The following is a 19,224-nucleotide window of genomic DNA, read 5'->3' on the forward strand; positions in this document are numbered from 1 at the left end:
TGCCTCACTGCCACCTGATGTGCAAACTAAGTTTGGGAAGACCTCTAGTGTGTTGTAATGGATCCCTCTGTGTTGCAAGCTGTCCTGTACCCTGAGAGACATTTCTCCATCGCTTCCAGAAAGTGAAGCTTGTATCTAATATGCAGTATACAGCATACTCACAGTATGGTGTATAGCACACATAGAGTGTACACATATACATCTCGGCTCATTTTATAGGGTAAAACTGTAAATAACAGTTGTTGGTATACCAGAACATAAGAAAACTCCAGGTTATAAATAGTATTTAGTGACACAGAAACTGGGTCCAACACAGAAGCCTGGGATAAACTTGCAGAGCAAGTCTAGTGTAGTTCAAGGAGCACCTTATGCTGGATCCCCTTATGCTGCACCTCAATGATCATTCTAGTGATAAAGCCAAGATTCTGCCACCCAATGCTACACGAGAGCCACAACACAGGAGTTTTTACAGAGTGTTTTAAACCAGATAATTCCCAGTTGCAGTCAGTAGAATTGCTCTGGCAATCATGACTGATTCTAGTAGGGCACACTGCTGCATTAATGAGGTAATTTCTCACACATGTAGCTGCACACAACAGGACAGTGTCACTGAAAACTGGGTAAGAAAACCTTCAAACCAGAGCTACAGATTGGAAAGCCACCACTACTTTGTTACAGTGCCAGGTTAATGGGGCGTAGGGGGGTCTCTCTGCCTGTTATGCACACTAAGATTCACATTTCTATTACCTACATACAATTTTTTTATATGAATATGTATTTACATTCCAAGAAGTTTACAGCCATTTCCAAGCAGCCTTCTACATCTGCTGATTAATTGTGTAGGTCTTATTACCATGCTTATGTATCAGGGAAGGGGTCTCTAGTGGTCATTTGAGGGATCTCCAGTGGTCGTGTGGGACGCTAACCTACTTCTTTGTAGCCCTCTTTGGTGGCAAATTCAAGTTGTGATGTTATATTCAACAACAAACTCAGAGCGTATATCCCACCTAGAGGAACTTCTGGTTACTACTGGCGTATAAAAATGCTGACTTTGTTTATTCGAGTGGGCCCTTTCTTAATTCGACATAAGCCTTTCGGTACCCGCGGCAGTGAGCAGAAGCGGCGGAGCCCAAGGCCCGGCAGCAAGGGCACAGGGCGACCGGACAGCTGCGGGGGAACACCGGGGACAGCAGTGTCGGGGACGGCAGTGTCGGGGACGGCAGTGCCGGGACACACCCGCGCCACCCCACTCCCGCCGCCATCGCTGTGAGGCAGCGGCCCTGCCGCCGGCCCCGCCCCGCCCCGCCCGCGCATGCGCAGGCGCACGTACCGCGGGTCAGCTGAGCGCGCCGCGCTCGGGCCGCGCTGGGCCATGGCGTCCATCCTGGACGAGTACGAGGACTCGCTGCACCGCTCCGTGTCCGTGCCGCAGAGCCGCGCCACCGTGGGCATCCCGCACTCCGGTACGTGTGCCCCGGGGCCTCCCGCGTGCGGCCTTCCTGCCGAGAGGGGGAGGCGAGGCGGCAGCTCCGGGTGGGGAGCGGGGCACGCCAGGCTGTGCTGCCTGGAAGAGGTGTGTCACTGTGTGCGTGTGGGGCAAAGCGTTCGGCTGCGGCTTGTCTTTGCCACGGCTCGCTGTGGGACGTGTTTGGGGACGGGGAGCGCTCCATTCCTGGCTGGGCAGAGTGCTGGTGCGGGCCAGGCCGGCGAACCCGCCGTGCCGTGCTGTGTGGGAGGCTGCGGCCGGAGGGGCTGCGGGAGCAAACGCTCAAGGGTGCGTGGAGTCGCAGGTGCCTGTGTGTCACAAATTACACCCAGCCACACCTCAGCCCTGTGCAGCTAGAGCTGTGCCAGAGGGTTATGAACGCTCCGTCACTTCTCCTTTCTGCTCCTCTCTGGGGAAGCCTCGCTTTACCGTGTTACGGGTGTGTGCACAGCTGTTCCTGCACGGAGCTCCTTTCCTAACCCAGGCTCAGTTTACCAAGGACTTCGTTTCTCTAGAGTGGTTCCTTTAGGCTGACTACACGATGGCGAGGTGACCAGCAGAGCAGTCCTTATCACTGCTACACTTTTCTGTCAAAGGGTGTGAGGCTTTGCTATACTGCACTGCTCAGTGTAGCGTCCCATCAGTGTCAAGTAATGGTGTGATGACCAGTCCGTTTTTTCTTTCATGTCAGAGAAATTTATTTCATTATTATTCCATGATAAATTCAATATTTATTAGGTTCAATAACCATTTTCTACTAGATGTCACCTCTCAATGTTTTTTCGGTGTGCCAGGGAAATGTAGGGTATGAGAGAATTCTGTTGTACCTGAATTTTCATGGTAGTACCAACTGCTATGCAGAGCTGGTGGTTTTGGGTTACAAGTTTGGAAATACATGGACACATTCTTTCAAGTTTTTTTCCTGGTCTAGTGTTGCCCACTGGTAACTTTCAGGGAAACCAAGTTGTGAGGTTCATCTATGTGCTAAGAATTTATCAAAATTCTGCCATACTATGTATATTATGGAGTATAAATACATTGGCACAGTTACTCTGAGTCTAGATATTGATGTTGTATGATACTGTTGATGATGTTGATATTGTATGTTCCCCTTGTTTGTTTTGACATGCTTGGTTATTTCATTGTGCAATGTTAGATATAGAATAAGTGGCCTGAATAGGTGTTGTGCAGAACAGTGTTAGGACAAGTCGTGTCACGGAAAATAAATTTTTCAGGACTCAGCTTTTCTTCTTGACAGCTGCAACACTGTCTTCAGTCATGGCTGTCTTACACTTGAGAAATCTGCCTGTTTGCTCACAGTTGATATTGGCAGAGAAGGTTTGGGAAACTGCTTAGTTGCAAAGGCACAGCCTAATCAGGATTTCAGTTATTCTTAATTAGGCCACACAGGCAATTTTTAACAAAATTTGGGTTGGTAAAAGTTGTGGGCAATCTGAAGTGTAAGTAAATTTATATTGTAAAAAGATACAATAGTTACCTTCCTGAAAACAGTCCTTAATGTTAGGTTTGCAGTTTTGGAAGATGCTGAAACTTATTCCTCAGTTTCAGGGAAGTGTTCCTTATGCTTGTTAAACTGCAGGTACTTGTTTCTCAAGGTTGTAGATAAACAAGCAGTGACTCTATCCAACCTGAAGTCCTGCTGCATTGGGAACTTCAAGTACTGTAGCTCTAGCTTTGAAAAGCCTGCTTTGACCCACTAGACCATACTGGTGGTCTTAGATCTTTGGACAGATTAAAAGATCTGAGGAAATAGGTAGCTTTGCCCAGAAATCAGGGTGTGAAATGATGCAGTAGAATCTTGATTAAACAGAAGAGGGACATTTGGGGGCAAGATGAGGGAGGAGACTGTTTGAAAGGAATGAATGTTATAAAATGGACATGTCCTTTGTATAGAGAACTGTATATTAAGGAAGCTCTTCCTTCTCCTATTAGGGACAATAGCTAAAATCCTCATGTTAATGGTGATGATCCTGTGGATGTTATAAATGTAATGGATACAGGCCTAAAGAGCCCAGAATGCCAAAATCCAATACTTTGGCTTGAACTATCACAGAATTAAACCATAAACAGCTTCTCCTTAACTCTAAACCCTTACCTCTGTACAGGTGCTATTTGTTCCCTTTCTTTCTTGCCTCTGAGTTTCTTTGCTGAGTCAACCTTGCTTTGCCAGGTGACAGTCTGAAAAAAATTTGACATTACCTGGATGAATGTGACTTGATGATCTGGTAACATGTGGGTTTTCCAGAGTAATCCTTCCCTTTTATATATATATAAAAATAGGTATTTATTGGTTAGCTGTGATATCATGTGAATCTGTACCTTGGGAGCTTTTTGTACGTGTTTTGAACTGCAGTTCATACCAGCGAATTTAAACTGTGGCATTGCAGCTCCCTAATCTGAAAAGAAGAACATCAGTTCTACTTAACTGGAAACAAAGGAATGCACTCTTGTGTAAATGGGTAGTGTGTAAGGTGTGGATCAATGCATAAGAAAAAGGCACATGCAAAAGGCTGCCTAGTCAGGCTGTGATTGCTTTGTCTCTTCCTGAATGTGCACCTTCTTCTGGAAAAAGTGTATTTTAAGGATTCTGCAGCTGGTCTAGAGGAGAGGCAGAGGCAAGGAGAAAGCATTGGTAGAACAGACAATTAAAGGACTTGCCTACTAGTAGCAGGCTACTTTCCATTACTACATTGTCTTTTGCAACACCACCAGTAGGGCTGGAATTAGAGAGTTTTTTTCCCTCTGTATTCCTGCTCCATGGAGCACACTTCCTTTTCAGTAAAACTTGGAGCAGGACACAATCCTCTTAGTATTTTAGGCTGGATTTTGATGTAGTTTGTGGTTGTTGTTATGGGGTTTTGTCTTATTCAGTTTCTAAGTGTTCACATTCCTTCTACAGGATATGTCAATGCACGACTGGAGAAGGAAACGCCAATATTTAACAAGCAGAGGATTGATTTTGCTCCTCCTGAGAAAATTAACAGCTTAGTGGTCTCCTCTAACCAGCTCTGTATGAGCCTTGGGAAAGACACCCTTCTCAGGTAATGCTGCCAGAATCCTGAAGTTATTGTTTTTCCCCTGCCTTCTTTTTTTCCCCTAAGTTGTTAGAGAGCTTATGTTTGCAAACTGGATAAAAAGCCGCAAGCCCGATATGGAAAACAGGTGAGGAGTTACAGTATGTGAACTGTTGTTGGCAGCATGCTTTTGTGGTTTCTCTTTGCAGGATTGATCTTGGAAAGCCAGATGAACCTAATCAGGTAGAGCTGGGACGCAAAGATGAAGCCAAAGTCTACAAGATGTTTTTGGACCACACAGGTGAGGCAGTGGGTGGTGGATATTTACAGACAGTGAACAGAGCAGAGCAAGTGCTGGTGAAGGAGTTCTCTTTCTGCTTTGTGCATAAGGAGAACAGACCAATCTTGCTTGAGCCAGAGTCTTTTTCCAGGGCCCCTGCCCACTGGTTTGACCTTTTGCTATTAGTAAAGCACAGGCTTGTGCCTGTGTTGTGTTTTCAGACTCTGAAATGAACACATGCAATTAGGCTGTTCTGAGCAAGGCTAAAACCAATCAAAGGAAGGTTTGTAGTCACTCTCTGCTGTATGGTTTATATAGGAATTTTAAAAAAGGGCCATAGAACATCTACAGTTCACTGTAGCCTAGACTGATTTAAAAAAACTGAACAAAAATTTGGAAAGAGATGCTCATATCTCTCGCCAACTGCCAGGGATAGGAGGGAACTCTGGGAAGTGTTTATCCTTAGAACATTTATTTAAACAGAATACCTTCTTGCTAAAGCATCTGGTACCAGTTATTTAACATTGCAATATATGGACTACTGTTATGATCCAGCATGGAAATCCCCCACATTCCCATGAATGCCTGGGAAAGTCTTGGATTAAGTATGTTGATATTGGAATTTATCAAATGTTAAGATTAGAAGCTGCAGGAATTTGGCTTGCTTAGGCACAGTCTTGATTTGTTCTCTCCTTCTCCCTCCCATACCCATCTGCTGTTGGCAGGCTCTCATCTCCTGATTGCTCTGAACACCAGCGAATGCCTTTACCTGAACAGAAGTGTTCAGAAAGTGCGGGCACTCTCCCGCTGGAAAGGACACTTGATTGAAAGTGTGGGCTGGAACAAATTTCTTGGTTCAGAAACCAACACAGGGCCAATCCTGGTGGGGACATCCCAGGGGCAGATCTATGAGGCTGAAATCTCTGTCAGCGAAGGAAGCCTCTTCAGCACTAACCCTGACCAGTACTTCCGACAGGTCTACACTCTGGAGGAGGAATCTGGACCTGCCCCAGTCTGCTGCTTGGAAATTGAACGAGGGCTAGAAGGGAAATTTTTTATTATAGCCACCACCAGGAAGAGACTCTTTCAGTTTGTTGGCAAGGTGCCTGAAGGGACAGAGCAGCAAGGCTTCAGCTCCATATTTGCTGTGCATGCTGACCATCTGCCCAGCTTTCGGGAGTTTCCAGCCAACTTGGGTTTCAGCGAGATTGCCTTTTACACTCCGAAGCTGCGTTCCAACCCACGCTCCTTTGCCTGGATGATGGGAAATGGTGTTCTATATGGTACCTTGGATTACAGTCGTCCTGATTCAATACTGAGCGATGAACGGGTCTGGGTTTATCCTCCTGACATCGACATAACTGTGAACAAGCCAATATCCATTGTGCTTACCCAGTTCCACTTTCTGTTGCTGCTGCCTGACCGGGTGAAGGCTGTCTGCACTCTGAACGGACAGGTTGTTTTTCAGGATCTGTTCCTGGAGAAGTTTGGCTTGCTGACACGCATGATTAAAGATCCCACAGTCCAGCAGATATGGATCCACACTGAGAAAGTAGTGTTCCGCTACCATGTCCAGCGGGAATCCAGAGATGTGTGGAAGATGTATATGAATATGAACAAATTTGATTTAGCAAAAGAGTATTGTAAGGACCGTCCAGAGTGTCTTGACATTGTGTTGGCCAAAGAGGCAGAGCACTGCTTCCAAAATAAGAGGTATCTGGACAGTGCCAAATGTTATGCGCTGACCCAGAACTACTTTGAGGAGATTGCTCTGAAGTTCATTGAAGCCAAGCAAGAGGAGGCCCTGATGGAGTTTCTGATTAAGAAGCTAAGTAACCTAAAGCCTTCGGAGAAGACACAGACTACTCTGCTGACCACGTGGTTGACAGAGCTGTACCTGAACTGGCTGGGCATATTGCAAGGAGATCTCTCACAGCGAAATCTCTATTTGGATACACGGGAGAAGTTCCGCACTTTCCTGAGCAGCCCTAAAAACAAAGACTGTCTTTTTAATAATCGGGCATCTATTTATGAACTGTTGGCAAGCCATGGTGACACAGAGCACATGGTCTACTTTGCAGTCATCATGCAGGATTACGAGCGTGTAGTAGCTCACCACTGCCAGCACGACGAGTACGATGAGGCTCTAAATGTGCTGTCCAGGCACAGAGACGAGAAACTCTTCTACAAGTTCTCTCCAGTTCTCATCCAGCATATTCCCAAGAAGGTGGTTGATGCTTGGATTTCTATGGGCTCTAGGCTGGATGCCAGGAACCTCATTCCAGCCCTTGTTAACTACAGCCAGAGTGCCAGCACTCAGCAGATCAATGAAGCCATCAGATATATGGAGTTCTGTGTCTACCAGTTGGAGGAAACCCAGCAAGCCATTCACAACTACCTGTTGTCTCTTTATGCTTTGTGTCGGCCGGACTCGTTGCTGTCATACCTGGAGCAAGCAGGAACCAACCCAAACAGGATCCACTATGACCTGAAGTATGCACTACGCCTGTGTGCAGAGCATGGGCACCACCGTGCGTGCGTCCACATTTACAAAGTGATGGAATTATATGAGGAGGCTGTGGATCTCGCCTTACAGGTATGTGTGTATCTGTGCATGCTGTGGTACATGGCAATGTAGCTTGTTCAAGTTACCTTGAACAGCAGAGCATTGAGAGGAGCTGGACGGACCTGCAGGTATCAAAGCAGTGTAGCTGAGGCTTGGAAAAAAGACCTGTCTCTGTTAATATTTTTGTGTGCTTTCACAGCTGTTTCAAGTAGGCAGCTGACTGGCAAGCCATAACTGAGGGTGGAGGCATGGATACTACAAGGAGGAGCACTGTCTGTCTCAAGCTCAGTCTCTGACATAAAATACCTTTAACATATCTGCATTTATGCAAGATTTGTATAGCTATTGTTAAGGATTCTAATTACCTATTCATAGCTTTGGTAATTATCACAGAAGTCTTTGTCAGCTTAGTCTGACCTTCAGGGAGATGCTGGATTTTTTTCCTATTGAATTGCTGTGTCTGAGCTGAAATGTGAGGCCAGCAAAGATACTATAACATAAATTTGCCCTTTCTGTGCTGTTGGGTAGCAAGCTAATCTTCAGTGAGGAGTGCTGGTGGAGAGGAGAGGTGTTTGCCATGGAAACATGGTGCAGGCCAGTAGTGGTGTCCTAGGCAGTGAGATAGCAATAGAGGTTTTCTAAATGCCTCTTAAAATGGACAGCAGGCTTTGAAGCTGAATGGTAGATAAACAAAGAGGGAAGCTTAACTCTGTTTCCTTGTCTGTCCAACTTCTAGGTGGATGTTGATCTTGCCAAGTCTTGTGCAGATCTTCCTGAAGATGATGAGGAGCTCCGGAAGAAGCTGTGGTTGAAGATCGCTCGCCATGTTGTCCAGGAAGAGAAGGATGTCAAGAAGGCAATGGCCTGCCTCTCCAGCTGTGCCCTGCTGAAGATTGAGGATGTGCTGCCATTCTTTCCAGACTTTGTCACTATTGACCATTTCAAGGAGGCAATCTGTAACTCCCTGGAGGATTACAACAAGCACATCGAGGAGCTGAAAAGGGAGATGGAGGAAGCCACGCAGAGTGCCAAGAGGATCCGAGAGGACATCCAGGAAATGAGAAATAAATATGGCTCTGTGGAGCCTCAGGAAAAATGTGCTGCTTGTGACTTTCCTCTTCTAAACCGCCCTTTTTACCTTTTCCTCTGTGGTCACATGTTTCACTATGACTGTCTCCTTCAAGCAGTTTTCCCTAACCTTCCTGCCTATAAGCAGGCAAAACTTGAAGATCTTCAGAAGAAGCTGGCAGCTACCAGCCAGCCATCCAAGAGCCACCATCGTCCCAAGGATGCAGACACCATTAGCTTGGGGAAGGGGCAGCAGAGCCGGGAACAGATCAAAGCTGACATTGATGACATTGTGGCAGCTGAGTGTGTGTACTGTGGTGAGCTGATGATCCGGTCCATTGACAAGCCTTTTATTGATCCCCAGAAGTATGAAGAGGAGATGCAAAGCTGGCTGTAATTTTCCAAATCTTCAACTGTCAAACAAATTGTGAAGTTTCTGTGCTGGGGATATAACCTCCAGGAGCAGGAACACTGTGACTTCTGTGCAACTCTAAACAAAGGGTAGTGCAGTCTTTTTACCAGGGTTAGGGAGAACTAGTCTTGAGAAGTGGGGAGATGTAGCTATGGCTGTCTAAGAACTTTAACAATACTTAGAGCTAACCAACTGGAATATATTTAGCAGGTGTTTCTGCTTGCAGTTCTTCTTAGGTTCTCAGTGTGAAGCTAAATGGAGTGCCTTGTTGTCCAGAAGGAATTGGGAACAGCCTGTGATTTATCTGCCCTGTTGTGTGGTATTTGTTTTGGTGAAGATGAGCTGAAAGAGAAAGGCAGTGAAGGCCACTAAGCAAAGTAGTCTTCATTCATAATTTTCAAAGCTAGAATTGCCCTCTGTTTCCTTTTTGTTGAGAGTCTATGACCACATACATAGAAAGAACATCGAAGGACAGAAGCTCTTACATATTAATATTTTGTAAACATCATGCCACACAAATACATGTTTCTACACAATGTGATACAAGAATGTGTATAATTTTCAGTTATTCAATTATACAATCTTGCAGGAAAATTATAAAAGTAATTTGCGTGCAATTCAGGGTGTATAATTCTCTTTCTCATAAGCTTTATGCATGAGGCCAGGCACATTTGGATTTTCTGTAGGTACTGTTTCTCAAAATGCCTGTTCACCACTCCTCTTCCCATCCTATTTCTACTATAACTGCCTTTGTGTAGTGGGTCTTGGTTTTCTCTTCACCCCAAACCAAAACTGATAGATGCAGCAGTAAGGTTTCAACTGACACTCTGCAAGCAGGAGCACAATCTGTTTGTGTATCTTGGCTGTGGTTCTCTTCTGCACTTGAGCACTGGAGTCAGGATCTAGTCAGGGGTTTGCTCGAGGGTAGTCTACAGAAAAGTTCTGTTGATGTGAAATTTGCTTTGCCCTTTGAAGCTAGTACCTTGTGCCTAAACAGTCTTTTGCCTTCCACTTTTTGGAGATGGCTGCATGTCAATGCATCTATCTATTGCTCCAACTTGGAAAATTTTTCCCAGAAGGTAGCAATCACTATGTTGTGAGTGAGAGAATTAAAAGTTGTCATTAACAGTTTAGCAAGGGTTCCTTGTTTTGTTTTAGGAAAATAAGATTTTAATTAGGTTTTGCTGTTTGGGACTGAATCACAAAGGTAGTGATTGGCAGAAGAATTGAATGTTCTAAAAGACAAAATACAATTCTTGTAATTAAGGCAATAGAAAATACTGTCTTCTGAAAAGCCACCTCAGTTCTTTCACATGAATATGTGTGCTTGTCTTGAATACCTCTCTCAATCTCCTAACCCCTTACCCTGCTTGTAGGGTTGTAGAAATGGGTCTTCATGTTATTGTAGAAGAATATGTATTGGTTTCCTCAAGGATCTGACCTAAGAATTCTGAGTTCAGAACTTCAGAAGAACATTTATGTTTTTGTTGGGAGCATCAGCCTGGAACGAACTAATTTTATCTGTGTAGAATGACGCGAGTAGTAAAAAACAGAAATGAAATTAGGAAAACCTGAGGTTTCAAGATGCTCTTTTCTTTGGTGGAGCCATGGGATAGGCAGTCCCATTAGCACCTCGTGGTGTGTGTTTGCTGGCTTGTCAGAAAACACTTTTTCAGAAAACCCACATGTAGTTTTCTTTGGCTTTGCATAGCCTTTTGCTTTGAATAAGTTGGTGGGTCTGGCAGGAGGATTTGTGATGAGACCTAAATGTGATGTCTTTTGAAGTTTACCATTAAACCTGTTATAACTGGCCATTCCTGTGAATCATCATCTTTTCCTGTAAGCGGTGTGATATTTAAGGTTTGTCATTGCAAACCAACAGTAGCCTCCCACCCAAACCAATTTCTGGTCAAAGGTAACTGGCTCTTTTTCTGCCCTTTAGCAGAACATGTGTATCAGCTCATTCTGATGCAGGGGTAATTTCACATTATTTTGACATGTTCTTAACACTTGTTCCATCTCTTTTGGGTTTTTACAGAATGCTTTCCTGGTATATTAGAATTATTATAGTCTTCCATTATTTTGCCTGTTTGTGCTAGAGAAGTCACATCAGTAAATAGACCATTGCAGGGTGATCTGCTTGTCCAGAGTATTGGAAGAAGCTGTGGGAAATGAGGCATAGCAAGTAAATAAAAACCCTCTTGTCTTTGCCTGAGATTGGGTGGTGGGGAAAGGCGTCTCTGATTCCAGTCATGGGTATTAATAGATCTCAGTTAACAAAACTAGAACTATGTATTTTTTAATGACTAGTATGCAATATTCTCTGAGGGCTGTAGGCACATGCACCAGATACATGGACCACAAATCTCATTCTTCCTCACCATTGTTAACTGAAAAATGATTTGATTTGTTTGATTTGTTGTCAAGGTTATAGAGAGTGTTACTGCTGGCAAAGACTGCAGTAGTGATTAAATGACTAGTGGCAGTAATACAAAAAGGTACATAAAGGTATCTTCCAAACTTTCTTTACATTGTCAGGTGCTTCAGAAAGTTTCAGTAACCACTTACCTGTGCTTCTTGGCAATTTTGCAACATCACTCAGTGAAAAAGGTAAGAGGGTTTATTTTTTCTTGGGAGGGGTGGGGTGGGTTTGTGGTGGTGGAGGGAAGTGAACTGCTTACTGTTCTCCCATAAATCTAATCTTCAAGATCTCTTCCTCTTTGCGTTCAGAATAGCATTTTTATCTTTTCTCCTTGTAACTTCAGCACAGTTACATTTTAGAACTTACAGTCCTTTGTATGTATTTTAAACTATGAATGAACTGGACCAGCTGTTCAAAACTGTGGCCTTGGGTCTTGTCCTTGTCTGTGTGAATAACTCCTACCACTTAGCCTTATGCAGCTGAAGAACAGCATAACCAAAAGGGTGTGGGGAAGCCCCAGCCCTGTGTACCCAGAACAAATATCTGTAGCTCCATCTACACTGAAGAAATTCAGTAGTGCAGGCAAGGCCTAAAGCAAACTTGTGCCTACTGCATGGCCTCTCCTAGGCTTTGAGCAAGGGATAGGGGGAAATGCTCTGAGTTGGGGGAGACAGTGGTGTGTGTTTTCAAAGAGTTTGTAGAGAATTTCAGGTGCACTTCCTGTAGTTGGCAGCAGCTAAGTGAAATGCTGAAAGCAGTAGGTTCTGTCTCCTTTCTAAAAACGAATGCCCAGGCTGGGAATTTAGAAAGGCAAATTGTTAAAGCAGCCACTAGATGTCATTGCTGTCCATTTAAATACTGGGGTTTGCTGTAGAGAGCTGAAAGTGTTCTGTAGCTGAAGGAAGAATGGCACAAAAGTGAGGAACTGAAGCAGGATCTCAGTGCTTTTGAGGGGATGTACTGGGTGCTTGGAGACACAGCCTTTGGTGTAAGGTAGCTTGGATTTGGTGTAAGGATTTGAGGTAAAGATGCTAAAAAATTGTCTCTAACTAAATGGCAATTTCAGCTCACAGATCACTGATTTTAATGTTTTGAACATCAAAAGCTACATTTACTATGTTAATAAATGAGTATCATAGAATTGTGGAATCATTTACGTTGGAAAAGACCTTTAAGGTCACAACCCAACATAGACAAATCCACCACTAAACCACATCTCCAAGTGCCACATCCACATGCCTTTTAAATGCCTTCTGTGATGGTGATTCCAGCCCTTCCCTGGACAGCCTGTTCCAGTGCCTGACCACTCTTTCACTAAAGAAATGTTTCATAATATCCAAACTTAACCTCCCCTGGCACAACTTAAATGGCCTTTCCTCTCATCCTGTTACTTGTGGCCTGGGAGAAGAGGCCAACTGGCCCCTTGCTACAACCTTCTTTCAGGTAGTTGTAAAGGACAGTAAGATTCCACCTGGGCCTCCTTTTTTCCAGTCTAAACAACCCCAGTTCCCTTGGCCACTCTTAACTCCAGACCCTTGTTGCTCTTTGGATGCCTTTTGGTGCTCCAGCACCTCAGTGTCTTGTAGTGAGAGGCCTGAGACTCAACATGGGATTTGAGGTGTGGCCTCTTTTGTTGAATTGTATTCTAGTGTAAGTTCCCTTTAGACCTGGCTGATTTAGTAAACTGCAGAGAGATCATCCCTGGGCTTGGAGTTGCAAAATCTGGTGGCCTTGGGTCTGTGGTCGTCTTTGCTTGCTGCTTCTTCATACTCTCATGACAGCAGCTCCTTAGTTGCCTGAGTTCACTTTTAGTTAGTCTTGTTAAAAGCACCAGTAAAGCTGGGTTTGTAATGTGACATTGGATACTGACTTGCACAAACAGATAAGCTAGTATGTTTGCTTTTTCCTTTGGAGTTGTAGCATCATAATCCCCATAAAACAGCAAGTGGGAGTAGGTACATCTTGTACTCTATCAAAATAAGATGTAGTTTGACTCAGACTGTCGTCATGTATTAGCATGTATTTCTTGGAATGGGTAGTTCCCATTCACCCCTGCCCTGTCAAGGCCAACATATAGATTGTCTATGTTTACAAGTGCAAATTCTTAGTTTCTAGTGGGATTTCATGGGAAGTCTGTTCCTTGCTTCACTTCATCCAGCAACTCTATACTGAGCTGTGGGAAGACAGACCAAAACTAGATTTCTTACTTACAGTAAGTGTGCTGAGCTGAAGTTTGAGGTTTGAAATGTACAAGATTTATGGTGTTTTTGAATTTAAAGTCATTACTATTGAGATGGATTAAGTATTTTTCTCTAGAATAGAGGAAGTAAGATGTGATTCACTGTGGTATGTGTAGTATTTATGAGAGAATCTTATGGCATCTACACAGAAGAGAGGGGCTGTCCAGGGTCTTCTGTTGGTTTTGTACATGAAGGAAGTGATGCACTAGAAGGGAAAGGGAATGGTGGTTTCTGTAAAATAATTTGGCCAAACTTCATGTTTCTGACTTCAGGGAAGCTTCTGCAGTGAAACTGTGATATTGATGGATCTGTACTTCTCATGCTGAGATGATAAAGAAGAAAAATAATTTCCTTTGAAATAAGGACTTGGTTAAAATTGAAGAGCTTAGGGCTTTAAAGAGGGACATTACAGGAATTCCTTAAATTCATTGTGAATTATGCATGCATTCAGCTCCTAAACTGTCTGCTATCTCTGATTATGCCCAGTCCTGACTTTACACCTTCTGAATCCTTTGGGATTTACATTTTATGGTAATACTGTGATTTTGGAGACTTGTGATACTTCCCCCTCACTGTTTTTTTCTGTTTTTTCACTGTTTTTTTCACTCCCAGATCTCATGGAAAGGTATCAGGCAACTTATTTAGGGTATGAATTTCAAAGCGACCTGGCCTGCAACTGCTTTCAGGTGAAAGGAAGGGGGAAAGGATTAGACAAACTTGTTAGATCTGCTCGTTGAAACTTGTTGGAATGGAGAGAAAAAGGGGCTCAGGCATTTCCTCTCTGTCATGGCCGGAGGTATTGGAGGCAATTTGTTTCAGTAGGACTGGTTGCTTAGAAACAGGGAAGCTACAGGAGCATTCTAAGGTTACAGTACATCTCTAACTAATCCTGTACACTGTCTTTGCCATGGAGGGGCAGCTCAGTAGAGGATGTCTGTATTGGGTTCAGACTTGCTACAGTGCCTCTAGGTCCCTGTGGTGATGGGAGAGCTGTTCTAATTCAACACTTGAGCTGCAGAGCTTGGTAGGTGTGGGAATAAGCACAACTGATAAGTCTGTATGATATCAGGCTGCCTCACTGCACAGAGCTTTCCATCATATGCCTCCTAGCACCACAGAAATACCCTTGCTTTATAAAGGGCCAGGCCATACAGGCCATACCTGATGTGAGACAGGCAGGAATTTCCCTACTTTGCAGGAGTTCATATATTCCTGCTGTGCTGCTGTGTTGGCTGTGTGCTGTGCTGTCTTCAGAAGAGGACTAGATACAGCCTTTCATTTAACACATGGTTTGTTTGCTTCATCTGAACTGAGAATACTAGTTTTTGGTAGAGTTATTACAGTGTAAGTGTTCCACAGGAGCTGAACTATAGCCTGCCCCTCATTTCATGATCCATCCTGAATGGTTCATTGTAGGTGATGGCTAAGAGGAAAAGCATTGAACAACTGGTTTGGTATCCAAAACCAGACATTCCCTACATCGTGTGTGCTGGTCACTTGGCATGGGGCATGATCTTCAGAACACAGCCTGAACTTGGAGGCTGCTGGACTCTGCTTAAGCAGACATCTGTGTTTTCCAATTAGTCAGTTATTCAACAGTCTTTTTTCATCTCTTTGTGTGCACATGCTGAATAGATTTTCTAGTAAACAAATTATTACTGTGAAACTGGGTTCATAAGGAAGTTGTTCCTATCTAAAGATTCTCTTTTATTTTCACATGTTTATTAAAAGTGAGGTACACAGTGTGGTTTTGAGGAATGTCACAGGCAAAGAGGAGCACAAAGGCTGATGGATTAGTTTTTGAGGACTCTTTTCTACAGACTCTGCATGACAATTATTAGCAGCTGCCCTGGCTGTGTTTGATGGCTGCTGTGTGTTTTTCACCATGTGAACAAGACACTTATTCTCTGCTAAGAGCCTAGAAAGGCAAGGGTAGTAAAAAATTGCTCTTTGACTAATTACCACTACCAGTAGCTATCAAGATAACAGTATCATTGATCTAAATAAAAAATTCCACATGAAGCTGAACAATATTTTGCCATCCTTGATAACAGGACTGTGGACTTAGATGAGCTCATGTTTGAGAGAATTGAACGGTGGTTGGGTGAGGAGGAGAGAGAGACTTGAGGTTTATGCTCCTGGATGCCTCAGTTCTTTGTTGAATGCTTGCCTGTGTGTCACAGTGTGACTGCCTCAGAGTGACACCTGCATTTGTGTCACAGTGGTACATTCTGCTGAGCAGCCTTTTGGGGAGAAACACATTTCCTTATGTTCTGCAGTCTGTTTCAAACACTTGCCTGCTTGCCCAGTTAACGAGATTGGAACAACTAGGACCATGTTATCTTTCTATGTTCTTCTGATAAGTTGCTTATGGTAATCCTCAATATATGCTTCAAAGACTTGCAGTGGCAGGATTTCCAAAGCAAAAAGTATTTTAGTACAGGAAACATCTAATGGAAGGTGAACAGAAATGTCATCTTCTGTAAACTTGAGAGGGTGCAAATCAATTAATGTGGACTTTTCTGTCTATAAGTAGCATCTTCTTAAATTTGTTTTTGGCTGTTGATTGGGAAATGTCTTGTGACCTGGATGCACCTAATATTGGTACCTACAGCCAGTCCTAGGAGACAGTGTAGTGGAACAATGTGTAGCAGTGTTCAGAAGGCAGCAAGACTGGGCTCTGGCAGTGGTTTCTTTGCTGGTGTAGAATCAGAGTTTTCTCCCTGAAGGCTGCTTTCCTCTGCAGTATGGTGACAGAAACAGAAGGGAGTTTCCAGAAGAATCTTGAACAGCTCTTGTACCCTTATGGAGAGTTTGCCTGGAAAGTGGTAACTTATGGAATTGAGTGGTTCAGTATGGTGTTTTAGCAGCTGTGAGTTGCTTGCTTGATGCTGTGGCAGCTGAACCAAAGGTAAAGGTGTGGGTTATTTACCTGCCAGGCACCTTGTCCTGCTCTGGGTTATGCTCTGAATGAAATCAACAATTTGAGAAATTCATGTTAAAATGAGGAAAGAGGAAGAATTTCTGCACACAACATAGATATTGCTGTGAGTTCTTCAGCACATCTGCATTGTTTAGGTCAGAGCAAGGTTAAATACTCTCCGTAGGTCAACAAAAATCTGTAGGTAGGGCCTTGAGCAGAGGTTCAAAGTGCTGTCTTCTTATCCTGTTCTTCAGAAATTAGGACACTGGTGGAGCTGACTACCTTCATTTGAGACCCTGAGTCAAGAGTGATGGCTAAAAAAATCATTTTAATTGATTCCTCTATCATTGGGACAGGCACCATCTTAGCAGACACCTTTGTCTCTCACTTAATTCTTTCACCTCCTTTGCTCATTGATTTAGCAAAGAACTGTTTGATTCTGGCATAAATAGAGGAAGGGTTAATACATGGGGAGTGGTGAAGCTCCCTGCCACTAAGCTTGAAAATTAAGGAAGAAAGGAAGAGAATTATATGAAGAAGGTAACAAGAGGCCCTCTGGGTTTCAGATTTCAGAAGGATGAAACGTGGGATACAGACCAAAGCTGTGCCAGGGTAGTGTGATGTGTATTGCAATGCTTATTTCAATACAGCAGAATTAGTACAAGCTGTGAAAATTCTTGCTTCTGGCAAGTCTCTCTTTTCTGAAGAGTGTATTACTTTTCTCTGAATCATAGACAGGAACATCACAGATTTGTGAAGAGAAAAGAATTTTAGATTTTATAATTTGCAGCGGGCACAGAGGATGATCTACAAGCCTCCTTTATTAATGAAATGAGGAGTTAGAGAGTAGGACAGAGCATACTTTGGATTCAAGAGGGTGTATAAACAGCTCTCCTAGAGGCTGTTATCATAGCTGGCTTTTAGGTGATTTTATTTCCTAAACAACACTGTGTATATATGGAAATACTCAGGATCTTTAAAATGCTCTTAGATGCTTGCACAGCTGAGTCACTCCTGAGGTGTCAGCAGGACAATTCAGTGTCGTGTCTGAACTAAAGCCACTTCTGGCATGTCCAGGTAGCTGTGCTGAGATGTCTCAGTAGCAAAGCAATGGGATTGCTGTTTTAGCAAAGGTTGTGATTTAAGTCTGCAGAGATTGCCCACAATAACATAGTCATATTGAAGAACTGAGTCTGGATTTTTTGGTGGTTTTTTTTCACTGCTTTTCCAGTGCCACAAATGACATGTGAAGAGGATTTGGCTTTTCACTGTGCTTCCATCTTTCTGACTTATACTATTGGTGAGTATGGGAGGCTCAAGATGGCTGGAGAAACTATTCCTCCCATTGACAATCAGGAATCTGATCTTGCAGAGAAGTGACTGAGTTGCTCTTCCCCGTTTCAAGATAGGCCACACAATATCTCCTTGAAAACAAAAACAGCCCTATCCAAAAAAGCAGTGTGGCAAATCTCTCTCAACCAGCTTTATTTCTGTTCCCTCTCTGAAAGTTTTAAGTTAGCTAATTTGGGTTACAAGCAGTACAAAACCCTTGGCTTTTGGTAGCAGTCCAAGCTGGTAGCCTATGAGAAGTTATTGTGTTCAGATGCCTTCTGAGTGGGGACGTAAACGCAACATGTTGCAGGTTGCAGCTGTTAGATGGAGATTGCAGTAATGTCCCTGAAAAACTGAATTAAAAAAAAAAAAAAAAGCAAAGTCGTTGGATTTGAATAAATGGGGGTGTTGCTCTCTGCCCTTATGTAGTCCAGTACATATCAAAGGCCCCCTTCCTTTAATAGCAGGAAGGAAATAAGATCTGTATCTCTTGGGAACATGCTTCTAAAACCAACTTTCACTTGCATTCCTATGTCTCCTTTTAGTCCCTCTGAATAGTAAAAATTCACATTGTCACATTTTAGTCACCTCAGCCTGGATTTTAGATCACTTAAGGGTGTTGGTTTTTAGTCACAGTCTTACTAATGTCTTAATTTGGGTGTTGGTGTTCCTCTCCCATATTCAGGTGCCTAATATGGATTCTTATCACCCCAAAACAGTGAGATTGGATCCCAGCCCAGCATGCGTGGGCATTGGCAGCACTTGGATATTTATAGGGATTTCTACTTCCTTCTTTTCTTTGGGCCGCTTTCTTACTACAAGAATTTCTGATTTCTTCCATGCACCGGTGAATGCAACCCTTCTAGGGTGGTGTCTGGGCAGAGGATGTTATGTATGTGCCTTCCCAGCTGCCAGGGCCAGTGCAAACAGGCATAGCACAGCACTGGCCTGAAAGGCACTGAGGGGAAAAAAAAAGTACCACCTTTTTCACACCCTTAGATCTAGTTTTGGGAGATTATTTAGCCTTGTTGATTTATTGTGTCATTATTAAACTCAAGTATCTTGACATCTCAAGCGCTATTACAATGTGGTTAGAGATGGAGAGAGAGTCAAATGCCCTGAACATTTTTATGGTTGATAATTTCCTCTGGATCTACAGAGTGGCAGAAGGGTGGAACTTTCAAACAGCACTGTACTGGTTTTGTTTTCATCCATTCTTCGAAAGGTGAATCAATAAAATCTGATTCTTCCAGAAATCTTTACAATTGCCACTTGAAGTTTCATCTTACTTCCTAGGTACTCATGGTAGAGAAGGACATCAGCAGAGGTGGCTGCTTGACAGGTCCTCATGTGCAGAGTACCCCAAAGCATTTTCTGGCTGGGGAATGCAGAGCAGCAAATTCACTTTTCCCTTCCCTTGCTGGTGATTCTGTCTGGGTTTCTCTGTTTCACTCAGATGT

At 43.5% G+C, this 19,224-nt stretch overlaps 1 protein-coding gene across 1 annotated transcript; it reads left to right on the forward strand.

The window, feature by feature from the left end:
• Positions 1 to 1,322: 1,322 nt before the first annotated feature.
• Positions 1,323 to 10,659, forward strand: VPS18 (VPS18 core subunit of CORVET and HOPS complexes). Its single transcript, XM_063159033.1, has 5 exons — positions 1,323 to 1,463; positions 4,407 to 4,548; positions 4,731 to 4,822; positions 5,527 to 7,397; positions 8,104 to 10,659. The coding sequence occupies exons 1-5, from the start codon at positions 1,373 to 1,375 to the stop codon at positions 8,830 to 8,832; spliced, it is 2,925 nt and encodes a 974-aa protein (XP_063015103.1). The 5' UTR covers positions 1,323 to 1,372; the 3' UTR covers positions 8,833 to 10,659.
• Positions 10,660 to 19,224: the final 8,565 nt, after the last annotated feature.

The sequence above is a fragment of the Melospiza melodia genome, chromosome 6, assembly GCF_035770615.1.
Source record: "Melospiza melodia melodia isolate bMelMel2 chromosome 6, bMelMel2.pri, whole genome shotgun sequence".
Classification (NCBI taxonomy): Eukaryota; Metazoa; Chordata; class Aves; order Passeriformes; family Passerellidae; genus Melospiza; species Melospiza melodia.

Bases quoted from the DNA above. Each gene is read 5' to 3' on its own strand.
- VPS18 (XM_063159033.1), top strand. From the start codon at position 1,373: ATGGCGTCCATCCTGGACGAGTACGAGGACTCGCTGCACCGCTCCGTG. The intron at 1,464-4,406 runs GTACGTGTGCCC...TTCCTTCTACAG, and splicing joins CGTGGGCATCCCGCACTCCG to GATATGTCAATGCACGACTG. The intron at 7,398-8,103 runs GTATGTGTGTAT...TCCAACTTCTAG, and splicing joins CTGTGGATCTCGCCTTACAG to GTGGATGTTGATCTTGCCAA.